Source organism: Pistacia vera, unplaced genomic scaffold (assembly GCF_008641045.1).
Source record: "Pistacia vera cultivar Batoury unplaced genomic scaffold, PisVer_v2 Contig256, whole genome shotgun sequence".
In the NCBI taxonomy this organism is placed as follows: domain Eukaryota; kingdom Viridiplantae; phylum Streptophyta; class Magnoliopsida; order Sapindales; family Anacardiaceae; genus Pistacia; species Pistacia vera.
Genome location: NW_022196064.1, coordinates 24207 through 48971, shown reverse-complemented (window position 1 = coordinate 48971; position 24765 = coordinate 24207). Strand labels below are relative to the sequence as shown.

Here is a 24765-nt window from a genome sequence, read left to right as displayed (position 1 = left end):
GGTGGATTGATCTGGAAGTTTAGGAAGTTGCTAGTTCTAATTCTTTATTTGTTGAAGTCAGATCCGTATTTACAACTGTTGTTTTTTCTCTTAATGCTAGACTTGGTCAGAAATAATAGAGCTAAAGTATTAAAGAAGGCACACCATAAATTAATAGAATCTTTTTTATGATTCTTCATCTTCCAATTTGGACAATATATATACTGTAGATCACACATGAAATTGAAACTTAATAAAAGTGGGTTATTGGACCCAATTCAATTTTAATTAATTTGGGCCTACTGGACGGGAACTCAAAACCTCACAAATATTATTATACTTGTTGAGTAAGATAATGGTGCTTCTAGAATCATCCATTTAATCTGGCGACATTTGCTTTTATCTGATTACGAGGAAACAAAAACACTATAAATCTTTTGGGGCCTTTTTATCGGAGTTATTTGAGTAAACACTTTTTTCCACTCAAATAATAGTTTAATATTATTTTTTTACTCAAATTTTTAAAATATAATCTTATTATTTAAATTTGTATTCTATTTTTAATTTCGATATCGTTGCGACTCCATACTATCATCATTCTCTTTTCTTATTATTACTCATTAAAACCTCTCAAATTCTATCACTATTGATTCCGTCAATCGTCAGCAATCAAATGATTAGGGTTTGTATAGTCGTTCCTCCCAAATCAAATTCTGATTAATCTTAATTACTAAGAGTTTTATCGGTCTTCTTTTTTTAAAAAATTTAATAGTTTATATCGAGTTTGTTTTAGAATATAAATTTAAATAATAAAATAGTATTTTAAAATTGTATAGATAAGAAAGTGTTGTCATTGGAAAAAATTTGTTAACTCGACTTATTTCCGATGTTAATATTTGTACGAAGTAACGTAATTTCAATTTGGTATGGGACTCAGATTCTCTTCATTTTGTCTTGTTTATACTGTCTGTTTCAGCAACGAAAAAGTGGGCTTTTGCTGTTTAAAGTAATGAGCCTTTCTTGATCCAATTGCAAAAAAAGAAGAGAATCTGCCTTTTTTTTTTTTTTTTTTTTCGATAGGATATCAAAACGTTTTTTTTTTTTTTCTTAGTGAAAATGAAATCTCTATACATGCACCCAAAAATCTTAGGCATTTTCAGAAAAATAAAATAAATCATGAGAATTTGATAAATTCAATTTGGCAGTAAGTAGCCTATCAGATACATTCTAATGCACTCATCGTGTTCATTATACCAATAATCAATTACATTTTGTTGCTACGGGCTCTCGAGTGTGTGTAATAAACAGTACTTTACTTCTTACACTGCCTATCTTTCTGTTTCAGAATGAAAAAATTGTACTTTAAATTCTAAATAAAATGAAAATTTGACATTACTGAAACTTGAATAAACATGTACATTATTTAATGTATGAAACACCAATCATCTATGGTAATACAATCTGGCTAAATACCATACTTTTACACCTGATTTCTTTTATTTTGCAACCAAACATACTAATAATATATAGATAATATATATATATCTCACAAAGTAGATTTTTTTCTAAGAAACCATTCTCTTAAAAGGCTTATAAAACTAAACACAAAATGAAGCGTCTTCAACGATTATCATTGTTTGTAATGTTGCTATTATATTCATCTAATGCATGCATAGCTTTGGATTGTAAACTAAATGAACAAGCCAGTTCCCATAAAGTCGCGTACACCATTACTGTATCTCTTTCTGGTAGAGAAAACTTCACAAAAATTCAGAAAGCCATTGAATTCGTTACTTCTGGCAACATTCACTGGATACGCATCCAAATTTATCCTGGAATATATAAGTAATAAAACTTATTTTATATACATGCTTACACATTCAAATGAACTTATTGAATCTGAATTATAAAATTTGTCATAATGTTTTTTTCTTTTTTGTGTATGTGCAGGGAGAAAGTTACAATCCCAGTGGAAAAATCTTGCATTTTCCTTCAAGGAGCCGGCAACAAATTAACTCGCATTGAATGGGGTGACCATGAAAGCACAGATACTAGCGCTACTTTCACTTCATTTCCGAACAACATCGTTGCTGAAGGCATTACGTTCAAGGTATAGTTTCCCTTAAATATATTTTCTGCTAAATTAATAATATTCAGCATGCATAACCTTAGATCTGTATATATACATAAATAAATTTCTAAATTATAACCTGCTTGGTTAAACGTAGGTTTTATTCTTTTCTTAATAGAATACCTATAATGTACCTTCATTAAGCATAGAGAACACCCCGATTAAACAAGCTGTGGCAGCCAGAATATATGGGGATAAGTCAGCTTTCTATCGCTGTGTTTTTGTTGGGCTGCAAGATACATTGTGGGACTCAACAGGACGCCATTACTTCTACCAATGTCACATTGGAGGTGCAATAGATTTCATCTTTGGCAATGGCCAATCTATGTATGAGGTGTGCATGCCAGCTGGCTCGTCTTTTAAATTTTCTAGTACTATACTAAATATACTTGTAACTTCAATTAATATTCTTTCTGTGATTTGCAGAAATGTGTGATAAATGTTACAGTAGGAATATGGTCCAGAATAGGTTATGGCTATATAATAGCACAGGGGAGGAACTCCTCGAGCGATCCCTCTGGCTTTGTGTTTAAAGCCTGTGTATTTACTGGGTCTGGTAAAGCTTATCTTGGGAGAGCTTACGGAGAATATTCAAGGGTTATCATTATTAACTCAATGCTGTCAGATGTAGTGATACCAGAAGGTTGGGATGCTTGGTCCTACGTTAGCCATGAGTAAGACTTCTATATATCTTTATATAATAATATAATTTATCAAATGTATATTTACATAATTTTTTATTTTTTTTTCCAAATTAAGGGGTAGCCTGAAAATCCTGGAAAAATGTTATTATTGACACTTAATTTACAATTGCAGAGAAAATATTGAATATGTGGAAGCAGGTTGCAGAGGAGCTGGTGCAGACACTTCCAAGCGCGTGCCATGGGAAAAGAAACCTTCTGCTGTTAATATGAGCCAGTTTGAAACAATTTCATACGTAGACCAAGATGGGTGGATTGCCAAATCCCCAGAGAACTAACAGATTTATTATTATTATTATTATTATAGGAATGTGAATTATTATAAAAATTGTCATTTTATCATATGGTATTAATAATCAAAGTTTAAATTAAATGGTTAAGTGTTGCATTATTGTAATAAACTTTCCAAACTTATGGAATTGCGGAAAGACGTAGTGGCGTGTTCTGTGATATGCAACGTTGCGTTGTAAACGCTGAACCAAGACCAATGAGTTTGCTCAATATGCATCAACAATTGTAACTTCAGAACTTATAAATGGACGTAATATAATGAAATACCGATTTATAATATCTAAGATGAAAATATAAGACCACAAATTAATGTCGAATAGTAAATGCAACTCTCAAATATCTGAATATATATATATATATATATATATACACATGTCAACCGATAACATGTATCATTATTCAAACATTTATCTATATATTTCTAACTTATACATGTCAACTGATAAGATCTATCATTATTCAAATATTTATCGTAGAATATGTATTATATGGTGTACAATACAAAGGATTTCCTCGAATAAAAGCATATTAAAATCTATCATGCACCACTGCCATTAGCTCCTACAGCACCACCAACACTAGCAACAGCTCTGACACCACCACCTGCCCTCACACCCCCACATTAACCTCTACCAACTCCTCCGCCAACACCACCACTAGCTCCTGCACCACCACCAACTCCTCCGCCAACACCACCACTAGCTCCTGCTCCACCACCAACTCCTCCCCCAACACCGCCACTAGCTCCTCCACCTGCCCTCACACTGCCACTTGCACCTCCTCTAACTCCTCCCCCAACGCCACCACTAGCTCCTGCACCACCACCAACTCCTCCTCCAACACCACCACTAGCTCCTGCACCACCACTAACTCCTCCACCAACGCCACCACTAGCTCCTGCGCCACCACTAACTCCTCCTCCAACGCCACCACTAGCTCCTGCGCCACCACTAACTCCTCCCCCAACGCCACCACTAACTCCTCCACTAGCTCCTGCACCACCACCAACTCCTACCCCAACGCCACCACTAGCTCCTGCACCACCACTGACTCCTCCCCCAACGCCACCACTAGCTCCTGCACCATCACCAACTCCTCCCCCAATGCCACCACTAACTCCTCCACTAGCTCCTGCACCACCACTAACTCCTCCACCAACGCCACCACTAGCTCCTGCACCACCACCAACTCCTCCCCCAACGCCACCACTAGCTCCGGCACCACCGCCAACTCCTCCCCCAACGCCACCGCTAGCTCCTGCACCACCGCCAACTACTCCCCCAACGCCACCGCTGGCTCCTGCACCACCGCCTACCCTCACACCTCCACTTCCACCTCCTCCAACTCCTCCCCCAACGCCACCACTAGCTCCTGCACCACCACCAACTGCTCCTCCAACGCCACCACTAGCTCCTGCACCACCACCAACACCACCACTAGCTCCTACGCCACCACCAACTCCTCCTCCAACGCCACCACTAGCTCCTGCACCACCACCAACTCCTCCTCCAACGCCACCACTAGCTCCTGCACCACCACCAACTCCTCCGCCAACACCGCCACTAGCTCCTGCACCACCACCAACTCCTCCGCCAACATCGCCACTAGCTCCTGCACCACCACCAACTCCTCCACCTGCCCTCACGCCCCCACTTCCACCTCCTCCAACTCCTCCTCCAACACCGCCACTAGCTCCTGCACCACCAGCACCTCTACAACCAACTTTGTTGCTTTCAATACCATCAGCATTAGCAACAGTGGTACTCCGTCCAATACCACCACCCCGGCCTTTATGAATAACGGTGTTCTTTTCATCAATTCGTCGTCCTTGTGTTAGTCCGACAATTACAATCAAAATGACTAATGTCATGGAAGTTTCTACAAACTTTCCCATGTTTCTCTCAAGAACGACGTAGGCAAAAGTAGCAACACAATGATCAAGTTCAACAATACAACGCTGCGACTGCTGCTAATGATAACCGATGAAAACAATATTTATAGGGAAGGATTACTGTGGTCTTAATCATGAATAATGATAAATATATAATGGTATGGTTCAAAGCACAATGCTTCATCCCCGTGTACGTCTGTGATTAATCTTCAACTACTTCTCTTTATAGGAAAGACCATGGCCGGTAACACCTGTAACTAATCTGCAACTCTCAACATAATGCTCGGTCATTTTCCAGCCCAAAGAAAACCTACGTGGAAGTGTCATATGAGCTCCTGTACTCATGACAATCCAAAAAGTTGAAGGCAATTCTCGAAGCACCTATATGTCTAGAAGACTAGATCTCAGGATTATCTTTTTAACTCCATTACGGTTCTGTAGTGAGTCAGTGGATTATACGTGCTTCTATTACGGGTTTTCCAGTTGAAGTAAAAGGAAGCGCACGAACCATTTGTGTGATAAACTTCAACCCACCTCTTTGGGTAGGTAAACAGTAGGCACTGAGAAAAAATGGGGGAAAAGTTTATTGCGCAGCCACACTATTTGGCAATAATGAGTGTCATTTTTGTTCGTTTCGGGAATGAGAGAAATACAGCACAACATTTTATTACGTGAAGATGTTTAGTGTTCACTGGTCTACTGGGCTTAGTTTGTACCTTTATTGGGTAAATGTTGAATTGGGCCTAGTCAAAATTCCTTGGAATTGGGCCAGTCTTCTAAAGCTAGTGGTTCGCACTGACTTACTGAGATTATCATATTGCCATGGTGGAATGAAAAAAAAAATAATGAACAGAAATAGAAATAACGCCAAAGGTTGTTTTGGATCGGGGTAATCATTCCATCCTCGAACTTATAAGGATTTAGTCATTTAGGCAGTCGATAGTGAAGCCATTTACAAGATGAATTTAAAGGATAAAATGACTTTTTTTTAATTTTTTTATTAACGATTCTTATTCAGAAGAGTCCATCGTGACGTACCTTGACATAAACATAATAAAATTAAATAATTAATTTGAAATTAGCATCTAACGGTTAAAATATCAAAATTTATCAGTTAAATGAATGTACAACGTCTTCTTCTCTTTCAATTTCCTTCTTTACCTAATCTTTACCTGGTATTATTTACGCGCGGTCTTTGAAAATAATTAAATCCGAAACGGTTTATTATTCTATGCTGATAGCATTGTGCTACAGCATTCCAATACAAAGAACTTACTGTTACGTCCAAACGTCAAATGTGATCTTGATAATTGCATAAACCTATTGAGGCTTTTTGTGGTGATATATATATATATATATTAATCCATGATTGCTAAATAAAGCGAAAAATCGCAAATTGGAATTCAATAAGGAACTCTGCAGAAAAACACTTTTGGAAATACCATGGTTCACTGGTATAATTTGCCATGGAGTGATCGAGAAAGCAAAAATCAGATGTAAATATCGATAGCATATCGTCCTATTATGGTCGTCTTTAGCGGCAATAAGATTTCTTCTGATAGAACACTGCAGTACTTGCAGAGCAAAAGCTAACAAATTATAAACTAGAATCATCTGTGCTATAAGAGAGAGAGAGAGAGAGAGAGAGAGAAACTGTATGTGTTAAAATTCTGATGCTTTTATAAACATGTTGGGGAAAACATGAAAAGGAAAAGTAAACGTTACAAACAACTACAAAGGAAGAGTTTGCAGATCGGGGATTTTATCAAACCTTGAATTTTCTGAATGAGTTCGGTCATCATGGAGAACAAGCACCTTCATTGTGCCAGATTCTCTTAGCCAGGCCGCAACCATGGGTCCTGTTGATATAAATCTACCCAAGTTGCACCTGGCAACCCAAAAAGGTGCACCCATGCCAGTAAGAAGACCCTCAATAGCTCGCCTTACTGCACCATCACCAACAACTTTGCTGTGTTTGCCCCATCCAGTCAAGATGCTAAACAAAGAAGAGATTGAAATAAAATTTTAACACATGCACTTAGCAACGGCAAATACAAATGCAAACAATTTAGTACCTTAACAGTTTTGGCAACTCGTGGCCTTCAAACACAACTGCACGAATGTTTAGCAACCATGCATGAACCATTGCTCGAGCAGCACCAGAAGACATAAGATGCAAATCTAAGCATGAATCAGACCACACATTTTCCCATACTTGCCGACGTTTACCTTCAAGCACAACAAGCTGAGCTCCTCGTTTCTGTCAACAAAAGACAAAACTTAAACAAGCACATTTTTCTAGCCCGACAAACATAGTGTTATTCAATTGCACAAACAACCAAACAAAGTACTTTAACTTGGCAGTTATAGTGAAGCTAACCTGACCAAAGTGCCATAGCATGTCAGTCAAAGCATTATAAAAGGCAGAAGCAGTTGAAGAGTCCATTTGCTTTACTTCATCAAAGAGGGACAGGGCTTGAACCCAAACATTTTCTCTACAGCCCATGAGAAGTCCATGTGCCACACCATAGACCTGATTATCAAATAATCGGAGCTCCTCCAATAACATTGATGCATCTTCAAATGAATTACAACGACTGTATGCAAAGACAGTGAGTAAATAAAATTAGTCTCAAGTTTTCAACAAAGATCTATATATAGACAAGATGAAAGGAAAATATTGACAGGAAACAAGCAACATATAAATTCTTTTCTTCACTGCTTTAAGATCAGATTAAAGGAAGCCACCACTTAATTTTGAACACTGATTTCTTATTACTAATTCATGGAACTTTGACTGAATTCCCTCAACAGGGATCCATAATTCAACTCACTCAATTTTAGAAATAACAGATATTTATAGGTAGAAATTTAGCAAGTTCCTTTGTTTTTCGCTGCAGATGGAAGATTGGTGAGGTGAGCATAATCATGTGCGAGGAAGAAGACAAAAAGTTAGCCTCACAGTCTTCGGGAAATTAGTACTATGGGTTCTTTCATTCCTGTGCAAAAACTAAAAGTTCAGCTATCACAGTGTTCCTTTGGGATTCTGTATATTTAACATATGAGCAAGATACTAGTAACATAAACAACTGGCAACATTACATTAGTGACAAAGACACTGGAATCACACCAATTTCTATAATCTTGAAATCTGATAAGAATGTAAAAACCCTACGTCTGAAATTCCAGGGAGCCATGCGATATTTTCTCATCAGTAGTATCTTATTTCCAATCATATTTCAATTAGCTATTAGATATTGGAGATGTCATGATGCTGCCATCAAATTCCACAGCAGAAAAATATGCTGTTAGTTTAAAATAGGATGTTTCAAATATAAAGTCAAAGATCCTCCGACATCCTCATACGGCTGGGCTGCCTAAAGCAATGCTTCAGAAGCTTAAATTCTTTTATGTTAACAACCAAGTGATAAAACTCTAAGATAGTTCCTCCAAGATCAAAATTTTCAACAAGCATCAAATCACAAGGTTGTCAATTTAGTTAAAGATGGTAATAAGCAGATATAGAATTATACCTGCAAGCATTTAAAATGGCTGAAAATGTGACAACATTTGGCTTAATTTCCAGTTCATGCATCTTCTGAAAGACACTCAAAATGCACAAGATTTCCTGTCTACATCTGTTCTCCTTCTTTGCTTGACCAGCTTTCTCAGCAGCAAGCTGCCCAAAAAACTGTATGATTTGGTTATCTGCCCTTCCCACCAGTTGACCTTCCTTATCATCCATGGTAAGCACTTTATTTAAATTTGAAGATTCCTTTTTCAACTCAATGTCTCTATCACCATCCTCAACTGGACATTCTGCAATTGCAGACCGACCAAAGGCATCGATTATACAATTGTAGGTGACAACATTAGGCCTAATCCCTTCCTTTGTCATCTCATCAAGCAATGATACCGCTGATTCCACCAACCCGTTCTTACACAAGGCATCTATAAGTGCACTATAAAGCACCACATCAGCCTTTAGTCCTGCCTGCTTGAACTCTCTGAATAATTCCATTGCCTCCTTATACAAACCACCTTTTGAATAGACATCAATCAGGGTTGAATAAGTCAATAAATTAGGTGATACACGGGCCGCTTTCATCTCCGCAAAAACTCTTCTAACTTCATCATATTTCCATTGCTTCCCGTACCCACCCAAGAGTGCATTGAAAGTTACAACATCCTTCCTAATCCCAGAGCTCTCCATTTCCTTACAAATATCCATAACCTCTTCAAACCTACCAAGCTTCGCATATATTGAAAGCACAGTATTATATGAAACCCTATCCAAAGTGATTCCCAAAAACTTCATTTCATTAAACAAATTGAGTGCATCATCTAATCTACTAGCCTTTGCATACCCATCAATCATAGTACTATAAGTTACAACATTAGGCATTATATTCTTGGCGGGCATTTCAGCCATAATCTCAAAAGCCAAATCCATTTGCCCGCCTTTACAAACAGCATCTAATAACGTATTATATGTGAAAATATCCTGATCAATTCCTCTATTGACCATCTCACTAAACAAATTTCTTGCTGCCTCCCATAGCCCCCCTCTGCTACAAACTGCAAGCAATGAATTAAAAGTGATTCGATCCGGCTGCACCCCGTTTTTCAACATATCATCAAAAATTTCCAACACACGCTTAAATTCCACACCCCCTTTGCCACACGCGTCAATCACAGCATTGTAAGTGACTAAATTCGGCTTTAAATTAAATTTTTTCATAGAATCAAACACTCTAATAGCCTCATCACAATAACCACTTCTCCCATAAGCACTAATTAAAGCAGAAAACGCGTAAACGGTGTTACCGTAACCCCCGTTTAAAGCAGTTTCGAAAATATTCTTAGCAAGATCAACTTTTCCTAACCTACCAAGAATACTAATCATCGCACTTGCTAATTTTCCTTGTTCATTCTTTTTTCTCTCTCTTTTGATAGCAAAGTCAAAACAGTGAATAGCCTTTGACCACTCACCTCTATTTCCAAGCTCTCGAAGCAAGAACGTGTAATCATCAGAACCACAAAGCTTAGTCTCGAAGTTTAGAAGTACACTATCAAGAGACATGTCATCCTTAGCATAGTGAATCGCGTGTTGAAGGGCTTCTTCAGCGACGGATGTATGGCGGGTGCTCATATTGATTTTGGGGCGCCCAAAGTGCATTTTTGATACAAAACGGGTGGATCGGCGGCCGGAAAAATTAGGAGCAAGTTCGGACTTTGAAGAGGGGAGAGGAGAGAGCGAATGAAATGGTTTTGGGTTTTGGGTGGTGGTAGTGGAGGTAGCAGCCGGTTTTGGAGCATTGCGTGGTGAGGGAGAGAGAGGGGGTTTGGTGAGGGAGACCTTATGAGTGGTCCAGTGAGGCTGAGGATTCTGGTGATGGGTTTGTCTATGATGATTGTTTTTCAGTTGGTTTTGTGGGTAGGGGTGATTTTGGTAGGGCTTTGTAGCCGTGATTGAGCAGTGTGGCGGCGTTGACGCCATTCAGAAACAGAATAAATATGTCTGTTTACAGAAATAGATACGAAACGATAGCGTGTTGGGGGAGGTCAAAAGGGGTTTTGGTAGAATTTGGCTAGGGAGGGAAGAGATGGAGATGAGGAGGCCATAGTTTAGGAGACCTTTGAGTGAGAGAGCGACAGAGATAGAGAGCAGGTGAAGTTGAATAGATAAGATTTGGAGAGAGGAGGGAGAGTTTTGTGTACAGTGAAATCTTAGCTGAGTTGGTGAGGTATTAGTTCAGACATTGGAATCTTCACCTTTTTTTGACCTTTTTGTACAATTTCGGCCTTCCAATCGCTCCATTCACATCACAACCGTCCACAACTCTTGGACCCACTAATTGCTTACTTGGATTAATCAGATGCAGATAATAGATTCACAGGATCACCAAGCCATCGTAGTAAAATTTTGTATGTGTAATGAACGGTCAGATTAACCGGCAACAAAGTACAAAACGAGATTTTATGGATTAGATATTTTTGTCTTGACTTTTGATTGGATAACTGCCGAATTGTTGTCACCAAGCGGTGAGTATATCAGTTGTGCTGTTTCCACGGAAAGGCTGTACGTCTAAACCTTTTCATTTTAATTAATATTGAATAGTGACAATTCAACACCTGAATTTACAAAGAGAAAAGGTATATGCTTGCTTTTTATTCGTAAGATACTAGAGCATAGAGAATTAATATTTCAATAACTAATAATTTAAATTTTACATTAATTTAGTACCATTCAATATTCATATAAAATTTGTTCATCATATCACTTTGTAAAAATTATATTTTTAATATATGTAGCAGAGTACAATCTATAAATAGATTTATGAGCTATTCCATTCGCATTTTAAGTTTTAACATTTGTTTTAAAAGATGACATTTCACTATTGATTTTTTTAATCTATTTTAATAGGGAGAACGACATTTTCCCACCCAAGGTTTGATGAAACGACACTTTCCCACCTGTCAAGTTTCAAAATGACACTTTCCCACCCTTCGTTAGGTTCGGTTAGTATTTTCAGTTAATATTTGATTAAAAATACGAAAATACCCTTAAATAATTTATTTCTTAATTAGTTTATTATAAATTGAACTTAGTTAATTCAAAGTCTTTATTCGATTATTTATTAGTCCAAGTATAAAGATACATTTTTTCCTATATTTATTTAATTAATTAAGAATATTGATTTTTTATGTTAATTAGTAAAAATGAAAAATATTATAAATAATAGTGATGTGATATTGATGACATTATAAATAAATATTAAGATTATTTAACTTTAATCAATTTTATAGCATTACTCCTAACTTTTTAGGTGGGGTTAACCATTTTTTCTTTTTTGAATTTTTAATATTTGAATTTTTTGCTAATTAAAAAATAACAAAAAATTTATAAAGTAAAATACTTAAGAATATTTTCGTCTTTTCAATAAAATATTAACAAAAAACATAATAGAACTTAACGAAGGGTGAGAAAGTGTCATTTTTAAACTTGAAAGGTGAAAAAGTATCGTTTTTCTAAACCTTGGGTGCGAACATGTCGTTCTCCCATTTTAATATAAGATTTATGTCACAAACTCAAAAATTATGATGCAATGGTTCGTTGTGCAGGCGTTGGGCCATTCCCAAAAGATGGAAAATTGTGAATTTATTTTGGCTAGTTTAGGAATCTTGAAGGCCAAGTTTCTCAGTACTTTGAATTTATGGTCGTTGGATTAGTTAAGATTCTTTCTTGGGACAAGCAAAATATGAGAGTAAGTATCGAAAAGGAGGGATTTGTATCCCGCTCACCAGCTTCTTACGAAATAAAAAGAATAGATAGTAAGCTGTAATCACACAAGGAAAATAAAATAATATTCTATGTACCACTCCTTGTATCACGTACACTCTCATTCACCATCACTCGTTGCCTTTTTCTATTTAACCAGCGAATCTTGTCTCAAAAGACACAAAAACCCTGATTCCTATTAATTTCAATGTCATTACTGAAGGTCATCTATTATAAGTATAGAAATTAGAATATAACATAATTTGGGAAGATACATATTATTTTTCGAATATCTAAAAACTAAATGTTATGCAATAAAACTTCTCGAGTTCTGCTCCGTTCATGTAATCATAGCATGATAGCTAATTGTAACATTACTAAAGGCGTTCTCAAGTCAATACTAGCCAAGGAATTAATAGAGCTCATTGAATTTCTTGTAGGGCCATAACATTAACAGTACCCAGTTATACTAGTATTCACTTAAAGATCTATAAATAATAGACTCATCAACGCCTCCGGATATTTTGGTGAAAACATTCAACAGAACTTTGTCACTCACGGTGTGCCAACCGTCATGACTTCATTGCCTGATTGAGAATTTATTGTACAATTTAAATCTGCAGCCGTTGCTAGTTATTTCTACTGAATATATGAATCCTTTGAAATTCTACATTGAAAGAAATCCAGTTCCTACGTGAAGATGCTAATGCTTTCATGTTAGCTCGTGATTCGCCAAAAACTCTCAAAACTGAATGGAGAACTTGATTTTAACACTTGTACCCGATGGTGCACAACGATTTTTTCAGTATGTCTTCTTTCTCACAACTGGCCTTCGTGCTTCCTTTTTAGCGGTCACAGTAAATCCTGGTGTTGGTATTCCCATTGTGGATTGATATAGATCCTTCAATCTTCAAATGAGGCATACAATAAAAAGGAAAATGTAATAACAATTTGAGTCCATCATTCCATAAGAGCGATGTCATAAACCAGCCAAAAAGATTATAGAGTTTGCATTCAACTTACCTTGGGATACTGATAAAAAGTGCAATTACTGAAACTCCAACAATGAGGGGCAATACCGGTGCAGGAGTTAATTCCTATAGGCATGGAAAATGAAGAGAAAGGTTAGAAAAGGGGGTAACTAATCTACTCCAGCTAGATCGGTTCATGGATTTTATATATAAGTTCAAAACAAAAGAGATTCCAAAAGGCCAAAGGACATGAACCAACAACAGATTTGATATTGGTGAGAGCAAAATAATCTCCAGCTCATTACTTCTATCAGATGCAAGATTTTGTTCAAATAAACTTACTCATTTATCAACAAAATGAAACAAACCTGTTTAAGATGATCCTCTTTAACAGTGTATCTGAGTGGACCCACATGAATTTGGGAATTTTTCTCCAGGTCAACTTCAATAACCTCTGATTCAAATTTATGGATGCTTGATGGCAGACTAGATTTTAGCTGCAGAAGATGCTTACCCTTAGGCAAGTCCTTCACCTGGAAGAAGTTGGATAGTGGCAGTGGAAAGACAGACTCAACCTTAGATGTGTCAATAGCTGACTTGATTTCCACCAGAAGATGTGAACGTAGTTCTTCCATTTTAGTTCCTTCCACATGGCCACTTAAAATAGTCTTCTCTGGCTGTTCAAAGACCAGAAAGTCCAATCCCTTGGTATCCCCAGATCCGACCTACAAAACCAACAAACAAGCAAATGAGAGATCACATATTGCATGGCATACCAACAAAATGATACATAGTACCTATCCCCAAAAAAACCCACTACAAAATGATACCTAGTACAGCCCAGCCCAGCCCAGCCCAGCCCCTTCTCTCTTTTTTCATTTTTAAATAACTGACTACATATGTATTAATCACAAGAATGAGAGGCGGACACACACACATACAACTAAAACCAGGCAATGACATGAAAATTAACCTTAACAGTAACAGATTCAGGAGATGCACGCTCAATTTTAGTGCTGCCCAGCCCATCCTTTTTGACTACTTTAATAACATAAGTTGTATCAGGATGCAATCCTCTCAGACGATAATTTCCAGATGAATCTGTCACAGTCTCCTCATAGTAGCCTTTTGATTCTGACCGTGCTTCAACCGACACACCCTCTTTAGGCTGGCCAGACAACAGGGATATCAAACCCGTAGCACTGAAAAGATATTTAACCATCTTAGACCATCACAACAAGACATTAATGTGAATGAAAGCCTCACAGCAAGTCATAATATATTTTATACATCATTCAAAGTTCACTTTCAATAACTTAAAGCAACCATTGATTACCCTCAGTCTACAACCATATTTAAATCCTGCTTACAATTAAAAATCAACTAACAGATCATTCTGGTTTCAGTAGTTTTTCAATAAGAGAAAAAAGAAACAATGTCAAGAAAATCATGGGAACATAATTTAAGTTACAAATTTAGCAAACTGCATTTAATACCAGCAATGGATAAGATAAGATGCAAGGTCAATATACAGATCCTAATTCAACTTGAAATGGAGTTCAAGTATATTTAAATTAGATTTATCAGACAGGAAATATCAGACTTCTTAATCAGACAAAGCATCTAGTAGTTTAGCATAAATTAGTTCTAGGGCAAAATTATTAGTTTTTCATAAAAATAAACAAAAGAAATGATAAATGCAAGGAAATGAGACCATAAAAGACCTGTAAGCAACGCGAGTCGCCTGGAAAATTAGTTCTTTGGACTCCCCCGAACCAAGTTCTATTGCCTGTGCAGGAGGTGAGAAAGCATACTCCTACAAAAATGGATGAGGTAGTTGACAATAGCTTCAGCATTTACTAAAAACATAAATACATTGTATCACATCTGAAGTTAGACTTGTGACATATAGTTTTATGCTGTCAAAGACAAAATAATAAATCCTAAAGAAAGAGCAAACTAACTCATGGTTTCATGGATTCACCCAACTTCAATTTTAATAACAAATTATCCTAATGAATGCCAGCAGATCATCAAACTGAAAATAACAGGGTGAAAATATAGAGGTTTCAGGGAAGGGGGGAGTGGATGTAATGTCATTAAGACAGCCCATGTTATAGAGTACCTTCAGCAGAGGACGCAGGTAGAAATTTCCAGGAAATAAGTTATCAAAGAGAAAGAGTCCGCCAGCCCCAGATACCGAGTTATTCCTATAACCATCATCGCCACTCAATGATAATAGCACAGAAGGGATAGGTTCTTCAGCATCATCTTTAGAATATATGCGTACAGAAATTTGTCCAAGTTTCTGACATGAAAAGGAATTTGAACCTACTTGTTTCAGATGATAGCCAGGCTGCACAAATTAAGAGAAACATCAAGGAATTTGGCAATGATCACAAACAAGGAAAAATTAAGCATACCCTGTACTTCAAATTGTCCAGTTAAATAACAAATTTAGTGGTTCTTGCTTTAAACTGTCCTCTAAATTAGTTAATTTAGTGATCAAAAAACACCACAAACTAAATATAAGGCATGCAAGATGTGACGTATACATAGATAATAACCTAGAAAGCACCAAGTCAGACAATAAAAAAACATTTAACTTGTTTACCAAGTGATGGACCTCTTCTAGAATGACAATAAATCATTAATTCCTTTTTTTTTTTTTTTTTTTGATAGGAAACTTAGATACACAGATTAATGACAATAAATCATTTTATTAATCACATAAGTAGCAAATTTGGAAGAATAATAAGAATCTAAACGAAAAAAAATAAAAAAGGCGAAAAGAATTGAGACATTAATAGATGCACTGCCTTTTAATTAAGAAAATATAATTCAATAGCATCAGCAATTAAGATAATCACTGAAAGCATGTCATTTGAACCTCTTTAGTAGCTTAACATGATTCATATCACTACAGTGACAACGCAAAAAGATGTGTTTCAGACCTTTGTAGCCTCAATGCTGTAAGTTATATCGTCATAGAGAGGGCCCCCAACAAAGGAACCATCTTCCCCAGTGCTAGTTTCAAGAACTAAATCACCTTTCTTCAGTGGAGCAATTTGGCTATCTTGTGCAGCAACAATCCTTACATGCACATCAGAGAGAGGCGGAGAAACTGATCCTTCTAAGTACAACCCTGGTCGGCCGGTGAATGGAGGGATTGGAGCTTGACACCCATCATTTGTCACTGAGACCTAATAAAGAAAAGAAAGAGAACTATGAAATCAAGTTTGAATACAAATTGCAATACAGATTTTGCACATGGATTCCATCAATAATGCTTACATGATGTTGTCTAGGATAAAACAAAAGTATCCTTTCCTCACTATTCCTGCAATGCATGACAGTTAAAGATAATAAAGTTTAGTAAGTTGCAACATTGAAGTGCTTTCAACGAGTATCCTAGCATCAAGATATATAGAAACCATAATGACATTAATTTCACAGTAAAGAAAAACTGAAAAAAGATCTAGAGGCATGTACCTTGGGTCCAACGGAACAAATGTGAGTTTTTCTCCAAGATTAGCCCACACAGAATACTCATACACAACATTGCTTGTTTGATCATTTGCATTGGATGTGAGTACAGCTGTAGTTTTATCAACTAAAATAACGTCACTATTGAAAATATTCACAATGACATTCTCAGGTAACACACATCCACCATCAGTTGAGGTTGACTCCACACTGATCTGTCCTTTAAGTTGATATTTCTCCCCTTTTAGATAGATAGGCTTCAGAAATAAAACAAATGATGTGATAAAAAGAATATCAGAAGAACTGAAAACAAAAGATAATGAAAGTAATATCCATGTCAAAAGAAGAGAACGAAAACCGTATGTATTCTTACTAATGGGTTTGTGGTATCAATCTTCGTTACTGAATTTCCAAAGAATACACAAGAATTAACAAAGTGAAGTTCATGCACTCCAGGAGATTCCACACATATATGCTGTGAACCTTTCTGCATCTCATATAGAAAGTGGTAAGAATTCACATGATGAGACATAAAATTCTGATGATCATGTCAATTTCCACATGGGAATTCTTAATGAACAGAGAAACTACCTTAATTTTCAAAGTAACAGGTGAGCCATCAGGTTGACTCATGTAAGCATCTACATTGTGGGAGGAGATTACATTAACCCAATAACCTTTTTGAACAAATTCAACACCTTTAACATCTTCAGCGCCAACATCCACATCAATGGAGCTCTGCTCCCAGCACCAATTATCTTTTCTGAATGTAGCTTCAGAAGAAGTATGTTTGACCTTAAAAGACAACCAACATTAAAGGACATGGCATCAGCAAATTCCAAAAACTTCAAAGCGCACGTAAGAATTAGCAGCAATTGGAAAATACATAAATAAAATGGCATCTCAACATAATTTATTTATTTGTAGAACTAATAATGTAGAAGACAAAAAAAAAAAAAAAACCAACAGCAACAACAACTGTACCTCAAGCCTGTATTTTCCTGGAAGAATATCCCGAAAGAGAAATTGATTGCTATCATCAGTCAAACTGACAGTCTTTCTATCTTTCTCTTCATTTTGTTTTTGACCCAATCTCATGAGAGTAACAGTCACAAGCGGACCACATCTCTCCTTGCAAGCCACAGTACCAAGGACATTCACCAGTGCCTTAATAATGCACAAAAGAAGGCATCAGTAAAAAGTATTACCAACACTTACTGAACAGTATTTTTAAGCATATAAGGTCCTTCCATTACCCATGATGTTTTTAATGATAAAACAAAAAGGTCCTTCCATCACCCATGCTGATTTCAGTGATATTAAAAAAATAAAATAAAATAAAGGAAAAGTAGAATAGATACTAAAAAAGCCTATTTACAGCTTCGAATTTTTCTTCAAAAAGAGAAGATCTAAATCCCAAGTTATTGATTTGGTTATCATTTAAAGTAATTATACATTATCTCCATCTATATAATGCTTGGCAATTTTTATAACCTAAAGAATTAGCCAGAATAACCCTTATGCCAAGTTGCAATGCCTAATGTAGTGGCGGAACCTGAGCATCTAAGATGGATTATCCAATATAACAAATTGACTTCCAATAAATAAAATGAAAAGGTAACACTTATGAATTGTGTGAAATATTACCTGAGAAAATTCAATATTTACTATTGGACTTTTGACTGCAATATCAACATAAGGTGGCAAAAATAGAAGTCCTGAAGCGCTCTCAGGTGTAGTATCCAGAGCAGATAAGCGATATTCACCTGATGAAACCTGAACCATATTGAAGATACCAAAAGAGAGAGAGAGAGAGAGACGTGACTCATCAAATAATAAACTTAAAAGTACTTAATGATGTTTTCCATGTAAGATTGAATAGACCAGTAAATTTATCATATATTAAACTTAAACATATCCAGATTTCAGGCTACAAAGACATTTAATTCACAGAACTGCAGCACAAACAAAACGCAAGATGCTTAAGTGAAAACAGGAGAAAACCCTCAAACTCAAAGTTGCCTGCCGTTTAGTTTGCAAGGTGAAAGCTGCCAAACTAGAACCTCATCTATCTATAGTAATTAAACATAGAATTACACCTTTGATCTACACTTTCCAACAGATTTATCAAATGCAAATAACACAATCAGATAACAAGCAATCATGTAATTCAATAACCAAAGGTGCAAAATTATTGTTTGGTGCAACATACCTCAAAGCAAAAATTTCCATTTTCATCAGTTTGTTTCACTTGAGGTTTGACTTTCTCTGGGCCATGTGCCAGTGCTACCTGGAATTTTAATGTGGCAAAAAGTATTAACTTATTCTTATCATAGTATTGATTAGCAAATAACATGCAAGTCAAATGTTAGAACAAGATTTACCTTAACCTTGTGACCAGGATTAACCATCTGAACTACACCACAAACATTATAGGAAATGGCTTTTATATCAGCAACTGAGGCCATATTTGGCAAAACCTGACAAACAAACAGTTAGAATAGGGGAAAAAAAAACAAGTAACGTATTCTTAAATTGACAATGGAAATGATTATTGGCCCTTTGAATCATTAAAAAGAGAATAACCATGTCAAATTTCCAAAATACAGAGATGAAGGGCATTCAGAGACGTTTACCATGTAGTCCTTCAATTTGTTGAACTTATAGTGCTCCTTCACAGCCTCTATTGTATAGTGATTTGATGTAACCTAAAAATATTCAACACCTTAGCAACATACAAGGCAAACTCTATAGAATTAAAAAACAATAATACAACCATACTGATCTGGTCTCAGTGACCATTTCTAACTTTTCTTTGCAAAAAGCAAACAAACAGTCACTCTTTATGAAAGTGAGATACAATAAAATAAACCAAGGATAAGACTTATATCCAGAGTTTGCATTTGTTCCACAAACTACAGTAGAATCTAACTAAAATCAGTCAAGAACAAACTGAAATAAATAACTTATGCTCTTCCATCAGGCAAACTTCAATTTGATTTCAAAAAAAAATTACCAAACAAACAACTGAGAGCAGATAAGAAACGGCAAATTTGATGTTTTGACTGGATAAAACACACATCTAGTATCCCCAGTTCTATAAATAAACAAATTGTGGCCTAAAGAAAAGGTAAATCAAAACTAATCATGAATAATTATTACACAAAGTCCATCTTATTACCACATAAGCAAATTAATCATCAAGCATTATCCACAGTACCTGATCAAGCTTGTAATAGCCTTCCTTGTCCGTGATAGACCTCTCATGACCATCAACTAATATTTTAACTCCCTCCACTCCCATGTCATTTTCATCAACTACGCGACCTCCAACAGAAAATCCTGTGACCTTCAAAAATTTAAAAGAACAAAAAAATACATAACTGATTTAATTCATATAATCAGGTGGAATTAAGGACTAAAAAACATTGTCAATAATGCTGAAGAATTTAAAAAGAGAAGGAAAAAAGTGGCTCCCCATCAAAGATATAAGAAATTCCACGCTTAGGGCACAATTTACGATATCCACATTCCAATATCATAAGATGGATGACTAACTCATACCAAGCAGTAGCATACAAGGACTAACCAGATAGAAACAGGCTCATGTAAGAAGAATGCACATTATGAATCCTTCATATGAGCAATTAACCATCTTACCTGGCACTTTTCAGGAACAGTTACATGTTGATGCTTAACAGAAACTGAGATGCGAGAAGGAGAAACATCAAATACGGTATTCTCACCCTTGTAGTAGGGTACAAGTTCGTAAACTCCTGTAAGTAATCAACATCATAAGGCAATAAATCAATAGAAACACAAAATAATTGCCAATATGCAAGATAATGCTCCCATTTAATTTCTGCTTAAAAAAATATATGAATCCAGCTAATTTTGGTGTGTCACCTACAGAAACGGTAATAAAGTAGATGGTTCCATAAGTGGGAAATAAAAACATCCATTGAACATAAATGTGAATCTAACCATCTAATCCAGGATGTTATAAGTTGCTTTAATCTTTATTATTTCTTTTCATCCATGGAAACATCAGATTCTGTAATTATGTTAGATATGAAGATCACATATTGTTTTCAATTTAATTCACGTTCCTTCAATAGCATATGAGAAAGTCAAGCAGCTAAAAAATAAAACAATGTGACTTAAAGCTCTGAGTTACAGGAACCCTGAATCCCAAAACAACAAAAAACCTATTCAAGTTCTTAATGTCTCGTCAGAAAACTAAAACATTTTCATTCATGGACATCATCTCTATCCTCTTTATATTTGCCAAACCAGAAAAAAGAAACAGTTAAACTTCTGCACCTTTTGCTAAAGACAGTTTACGCTAGAACTAGTTCAAGCAAAGAAAAAATAATGTGATGCAAGACACTGGAAGCACGGATGTAAATGAAACAAATTCAACAGTGACCAAAATGACTAAATTTGAAGCAATTCAAAGCTTTCCAGAATGCATTTTTAACTTGCTTGTTATTATATAAACAGCATAAACAGAATTAACATTAGGAATAGAATTACCGCAAGGTATTGATTTAAAGGTGAACTTTCCATCTGCATCAGATATGGCATGACAGAGAGCTTTTCTTTGTCCCGAGGAATTACCAGAACCTAGGGGACAGTCTACCTCAACGACATCATCTGAATATAAATATAAATGAACTCCCAAGATTGGATTTCCCTATCAGGACAATAAAAGTGGCATCCAGTTATCAATAAAAACCACAACATAACACATTTTCAGATGACAATTGGTCTATAACCAAACTTAACAATTCCAAATTTGAATAAATAAAACTTTCTATGCAGAATATATAGGAATTGATGATAAAAATTATATTCTTAAATCATTTACCAAAAAATGACCTATCTCCAAAGAGAATTACCATATTAAAAATAAAGGAGAAAGGTGTTCATATATAAGAATACATTAAAAATAAGCAAAAATTCAAACAAAACTTATAAGAAATACAGATAAAAATGCAGTTTCATGCAACTGCTGCCTCCAAATACCTGAGCAACAACAAACCCACGAATGTCATACCCAGGGACAAAGAAAATATCATCAACTACACCATTTTCAAACCCCAGTTGCACCTGCAAGAACATGTACATATGATTCAATTTCAAAATTCTGTATATTTACCAGAAAAAACATGGCATGCAAATTTATGAGTGGCAAAGGAGAGAAGGAAGAAGAAGAAGTGGTTTAAATGCCCAAAAGGGAAAAATAAAACTGAAACATAGCATCCAACCTCCGTGGAACCTCTAACTTCAACTCTCAAATCAGGATGTGACGCATGTAGTTTGTATTTTCCTGCACCAAAAGAGCCATGTTGTTGTTAGAATATGTGTACGGCCGTGTGTGCCAAAAATAACAACACAGGCCCTTTATACCAGGAATAATATTTTTGAACAAGTAACTGCCTCCAGATGATGTTACAGCTGATGATATGAGATCACCATCATGAGAGAGAAGTTCAACATTCACATTTGAAGGACCACCATCTTTTACCAAACAGCTCTCTCCACCAACAGCTCCCACAACTCTACCAGAGATGGTAAAGCTACAATACATAAACATGTGAACAGTGAATTACAAATATATCTGGCATGAGCATGAGCACTGAACTCCAGTTGAACATAAAATGAAACTGAGATCAAATTATGAATAATGCTTAACGAACCCTGTGAAACGAAAATTAATGTCTTCGTTACCATTGCAACCAGTATCATCAACAGTGACTGGCACCTACAAATTAATTTTCTGTGGGGTTAAAAATCAAGCAAATTAAATAATATAAAAGATGTGTCAGAAGAGAAGCACAATGCATAAGAAGTTTGCGTAAATATCAATGAAATTACTAACTTTATCTGGGTCCCATGACCATCCTTCTGGTCCATTGACTTTAATTACAAATGAACCCTGCAAATAGAAATAGAAGTGATCAGGTGAACCAAGCAATATAAGCAGAAACTGGATGTGTCACACAAACATAAAGCAGATATGCCTGTTAAGTTTTAAAAAGGAAATTTCAATAAATCAAGAGCAAAGTTTACAGAGCTGTAAGCCAAAGCATGATAAAGATAAACAAAGCAGATCTAAACCACAAAATAAGCTCATGAAATCAAGCATATTGCATTTACAAAATATCATTTCACATAAACTACCCGTGCAATTCGCAAATCTTCTTGCCATAGCATAGCAAGATTGTAGGAGGCACTTGATTGTGTTAAGTCAGACTCCAATATTTACAAAACAGATGCTCAAAGATTATACGCAATCAAAGAGAACACAAGTGAAAGGCTCCTGAAAAACCGCACATGGACAGCAAGAGATATTAACCAGCATCTTCCAGTAAGTGAAATGCAAACTTACAATAATCCCTCCCAATTCAAATTACAAACCAACCAATTTGGATGAGTGGAAAATCTGAAAGTACACTCATTTATGTCCGAAAGAACCATGCTAAAACAACCTAATGAATTTGTATTCTGATTTATTTTTTTCTTTAATACCTAGAAATCCTTTGAACTTTCAAACATGCTCAATAGGTCCATACTACAACCTCGGTAATTAGATAACTTGTGGGATACCATGTCCTAAGCAGGTGGCACAAAGGGATCTGAACCATGGACCTCTTTGTCGAAAACTTTACCACTTAACCAACTATTGGTGTTAAACTCATACTTTACAATCTGCAAGGCAGACTAGTCGTTCTATTGTGTTCAAAAGCTTGTTTGAAAAAGACCATGGCGAAACAATAATTACTTAAATAACATCGCTCCATCCATTAATGCAAGAATAAACATTGTTGAAAAATACCTTATCATACACGGGAATGAAGTAATAACCATTGGGAGCACACTGCGTACTGTCCTTCACCAATCCATCAACCGTGCGTAGTTCAACCTAAAGATTGAAAAGACAGATTATCATATCCTAACAATGAGTTTCAAGATCCATGTTGTAGAGTTTCAAGATTCCTGTAGAAGAGTTTCAAGATTCTTCTACACGGAGTAGAATCGGAAATTCAATAGATAACATTTGATTAGTAATAAACAGTAGTGATACTTACAGTGACACGAGAATAATCCAACCTTGAATCAGTCGCCTTCCTCGACTTTATCAGTGACGAACTCGCCTATAAAACAGCAATTCTTGATTAGAAGAGTAGTGGTCCGTACAGTGAACATAAATAAAATTAAAAAATGAGATCAAGAAAGTTAGATCCGCAGTCTCTTGTTCGGTTTAATTAAGCTTCAGTAAACCAAAAAGATGTGAATTAACAATTTCCACTCCAAGAATCTTGGTTAAAGATTCTTGATTGCCTTTCTTGCGTATTCTTGATAACAATGTGCAGAACAAGTGGAGGACGCAATTAGGGTAAAGATTCACCTCGACGAAGCCACCACAACCGTGAATCGAATCAGCGGAGACGGCTGAGATAGTGTAAATGACGATCAGGGAATATATTAGAACGTCCCTGATCTTCATTTCTTGAGTTTTCTTTGCGAAGTGATGTTTGTTGCTTGACAAGAGTGTTATGAATTGGTGAGAGAGCGGATCCAGTGCTTTACATAAGATTTATAAAATAATCACTCGGTAAAGGCACTACTCTCGTCTTGGCTTGTTTGTTTTAATTAAAGGCTTTACATGGGTTTTGAATGAGCTTGCGCCCGAGTCTCACCTAAGCATAGTCCGAAGACTCCGAACAAATAATAAGACGGGCTGGATGGTTCGGGTCGGGTCGGGTATAACGGTACAGGCGGATGCTCGACAATTAATTATCATTATAATAAAGTTATGGAGACAGGCAAGCAATAGTTTCAATACGATGATCATGAACTTTGAGCCGATTGATGATATTTGCTAAATAGATAATGTTATTTAGATCTATTGATACATCACTCTACACTAACTAGAGTGATTCGATCGACTTTGACGGGATCAAAATCAATATATGCGTGATTACAGGTAATTAGCGATGAAAAACAATGAATGCAATAATGTAAAT

At 36.0% G+C, this 24765-nt stretch overlaps 4 protein-coding genes across 4 annotated transcripts; 1 reads left to right on the top strand and 3 right to left on the bottom strand.

Annotated features, from left to right (window-relative positions):
- Nucleotides 1-1588: 1588 nt before the first annotated feature.
- On the top strand, nt 1589-3089 carry LOC116132611 (probable pectinesterase 66). The gene is made up of 5 exons (XM_031418274.1): nt 1589-1824; nt 1930-2089; nt 2229-2444; nt 2537-2784; nt 2927-3089. The coding sequence occupies exons 1-5, from the start codon at nt 1589-1591 to the stop codon at nt 3087-3089; spliced, it is 1023 nt and encodes a 340-aa protein (XP_031274134.1).
- A 389-nt stretch (nt 3090-3478) lies between these two features.
- On the bottom strand, nt 3479-5162 carry LOC116132617 (glycine-rich cell wall structural protein-like). Its single transcript, XM_031418281.1, has one exon. It carries the CDS (start codon nt 4994-4996, stop codon nt 3725-3727), a length of 1272 nt encoding a protein of 423 aa, XP_031274141.1. The 5' UTR covers nt 4997-5162; the 3' UTR covers nt 3479-3724.
- A 1326-nt stretch (nt 5163-6488) lies between these two features.
- LOC116132605 (pentatricopeptide repeat-containing protein At2g31400, chloroplastic) lies at nt 6489-10741 on the bottom strand. The gene is made up of 4 exons (XM_031418267.1): nt 8527-10741; nt 7374-7590; nt 7069-7253; nt 6489-6989 (listed from the first exon to the last, which is right to left on the bottom strand). Exons 1-4 carry the CDS (start codon nt 10491-10493, stop codon nt 6725-6727), a joined length of 2634 nt encoding a protein of 877 aa, XP_031274127.1. The 5' UTR covers nt 10494-10741; the 3' UTR covers nt 6489-6724.
- A 2056-nt stretch (nt 10742-12797) lies between these two features.
- Nucleotides 12798-24327, bottom strand: LOC116132604 (nodal modulator 1). Its single transcript, XM_031418266.1, has 27 exons — nt 24147-24327; nt 23827-23892; nt 23574-23660; nt 22617-22673; nt 22435-22499; nt 22145-22314; nt 22003-22064; nt 21761-21844; nt 21269-21428; nt 20393-20508; nt 19953-20081; nt 19369-19440; nt 19117-19212; nt 18945-19022; nt 18380-18508; nt 17717-17899; nt 17324-17527; nt 17106-17219; nt 16739-16989; nt 16541-16586; nt 16201-16449; nt 15372-15602; nt 14971-15062; nt 14220-14448; nt 13615-13971; nt 13299-13372; nt 12798-13183 (listed from the first exon to the last, which is right to left on the bottom strand). Exons 1-27 carry the CDS (start codon nt 24243-24245, stop codon nt 13078-13080), a joined length of 3606 nt encoding a protein of 1201 aa, XP_031274126.1. The 5' UTR covers nt 24246-24327; the 3' UTR covers nt 12798-13077.
- Nucleotides 24328-24765: the final 438 nt, after the last annotated feature.

Bases quoted from the DNA above. Each gene is read 5' to 3' on its own strand.
- LOC116132611 (XM_031418274.1), top strand. From the start codon at position 1,589: ATGAAGCGTCTTCAACGATTATCATTGTTTGTAATGTTGCTATTATAT. The intron at 1,825-1,929 runs GTAATAAAACTT...GTGTATGTGCAG, and splicing joins ATTTATCCTGGAATATATAA to GGAGAAAGTTACAATCCCAG. The intron at 2,785-2,926 runs GTAAGACTTCTA...TTACAATTGCAG, and splicing joins TGGTCCTACGTTAGCCATGA to AGAAAATATTGAATATGTGG.
- LOC116132617 (XM_031418281.1), bottom strand. From the start codon at position 4,996: ATGGGAAAGTTTGTAGAAACTTCCATGACATTAGTCATTTTGATTGTA.
- LOC116132604 (XM_031418266.1), bottom strand. From the start codon at position 24,245: ATGAAGATCAGGGACGTTCTAATATATTCCCTGATCGTCATTTACACT. The intron at 19,441-19,952 runs GTACTGTGGATA...GAATATTTTTAG, and splicing joins GCTATTACAAGCTTGATCAG to GTTACATCAAATCACTATAC. The intron at 19,213-19,368 runs GTAAACGTCTCT...TTTGTTTGTCAG, and splicing joins ACAAATTGAAGGACTACATG to GTTTTGCCAAATATGGCCTC.
- LOC116132605 (XM_031418267.1), bottom strand. From the start codon at position 10,493: ATGGCGTCAACGCCGCCACACTGCTCAATCACGGCTACAAAGCCCTAC. The intron at 7,591-8,526 runs GTATAATTCTAT...CTTTGCATACAG, and splicing joins GCCATTTTAAATGCTTGCAG to TCGTTGTAATTCATTTGAAG. The intron at 6,990-7,068 runs GTACTAAATTGT...TTCTTTGTTTAG, and splicing joins GAGTTGCCAAAACTGTTAAG to CATCTTGACTGGATGGGGCA.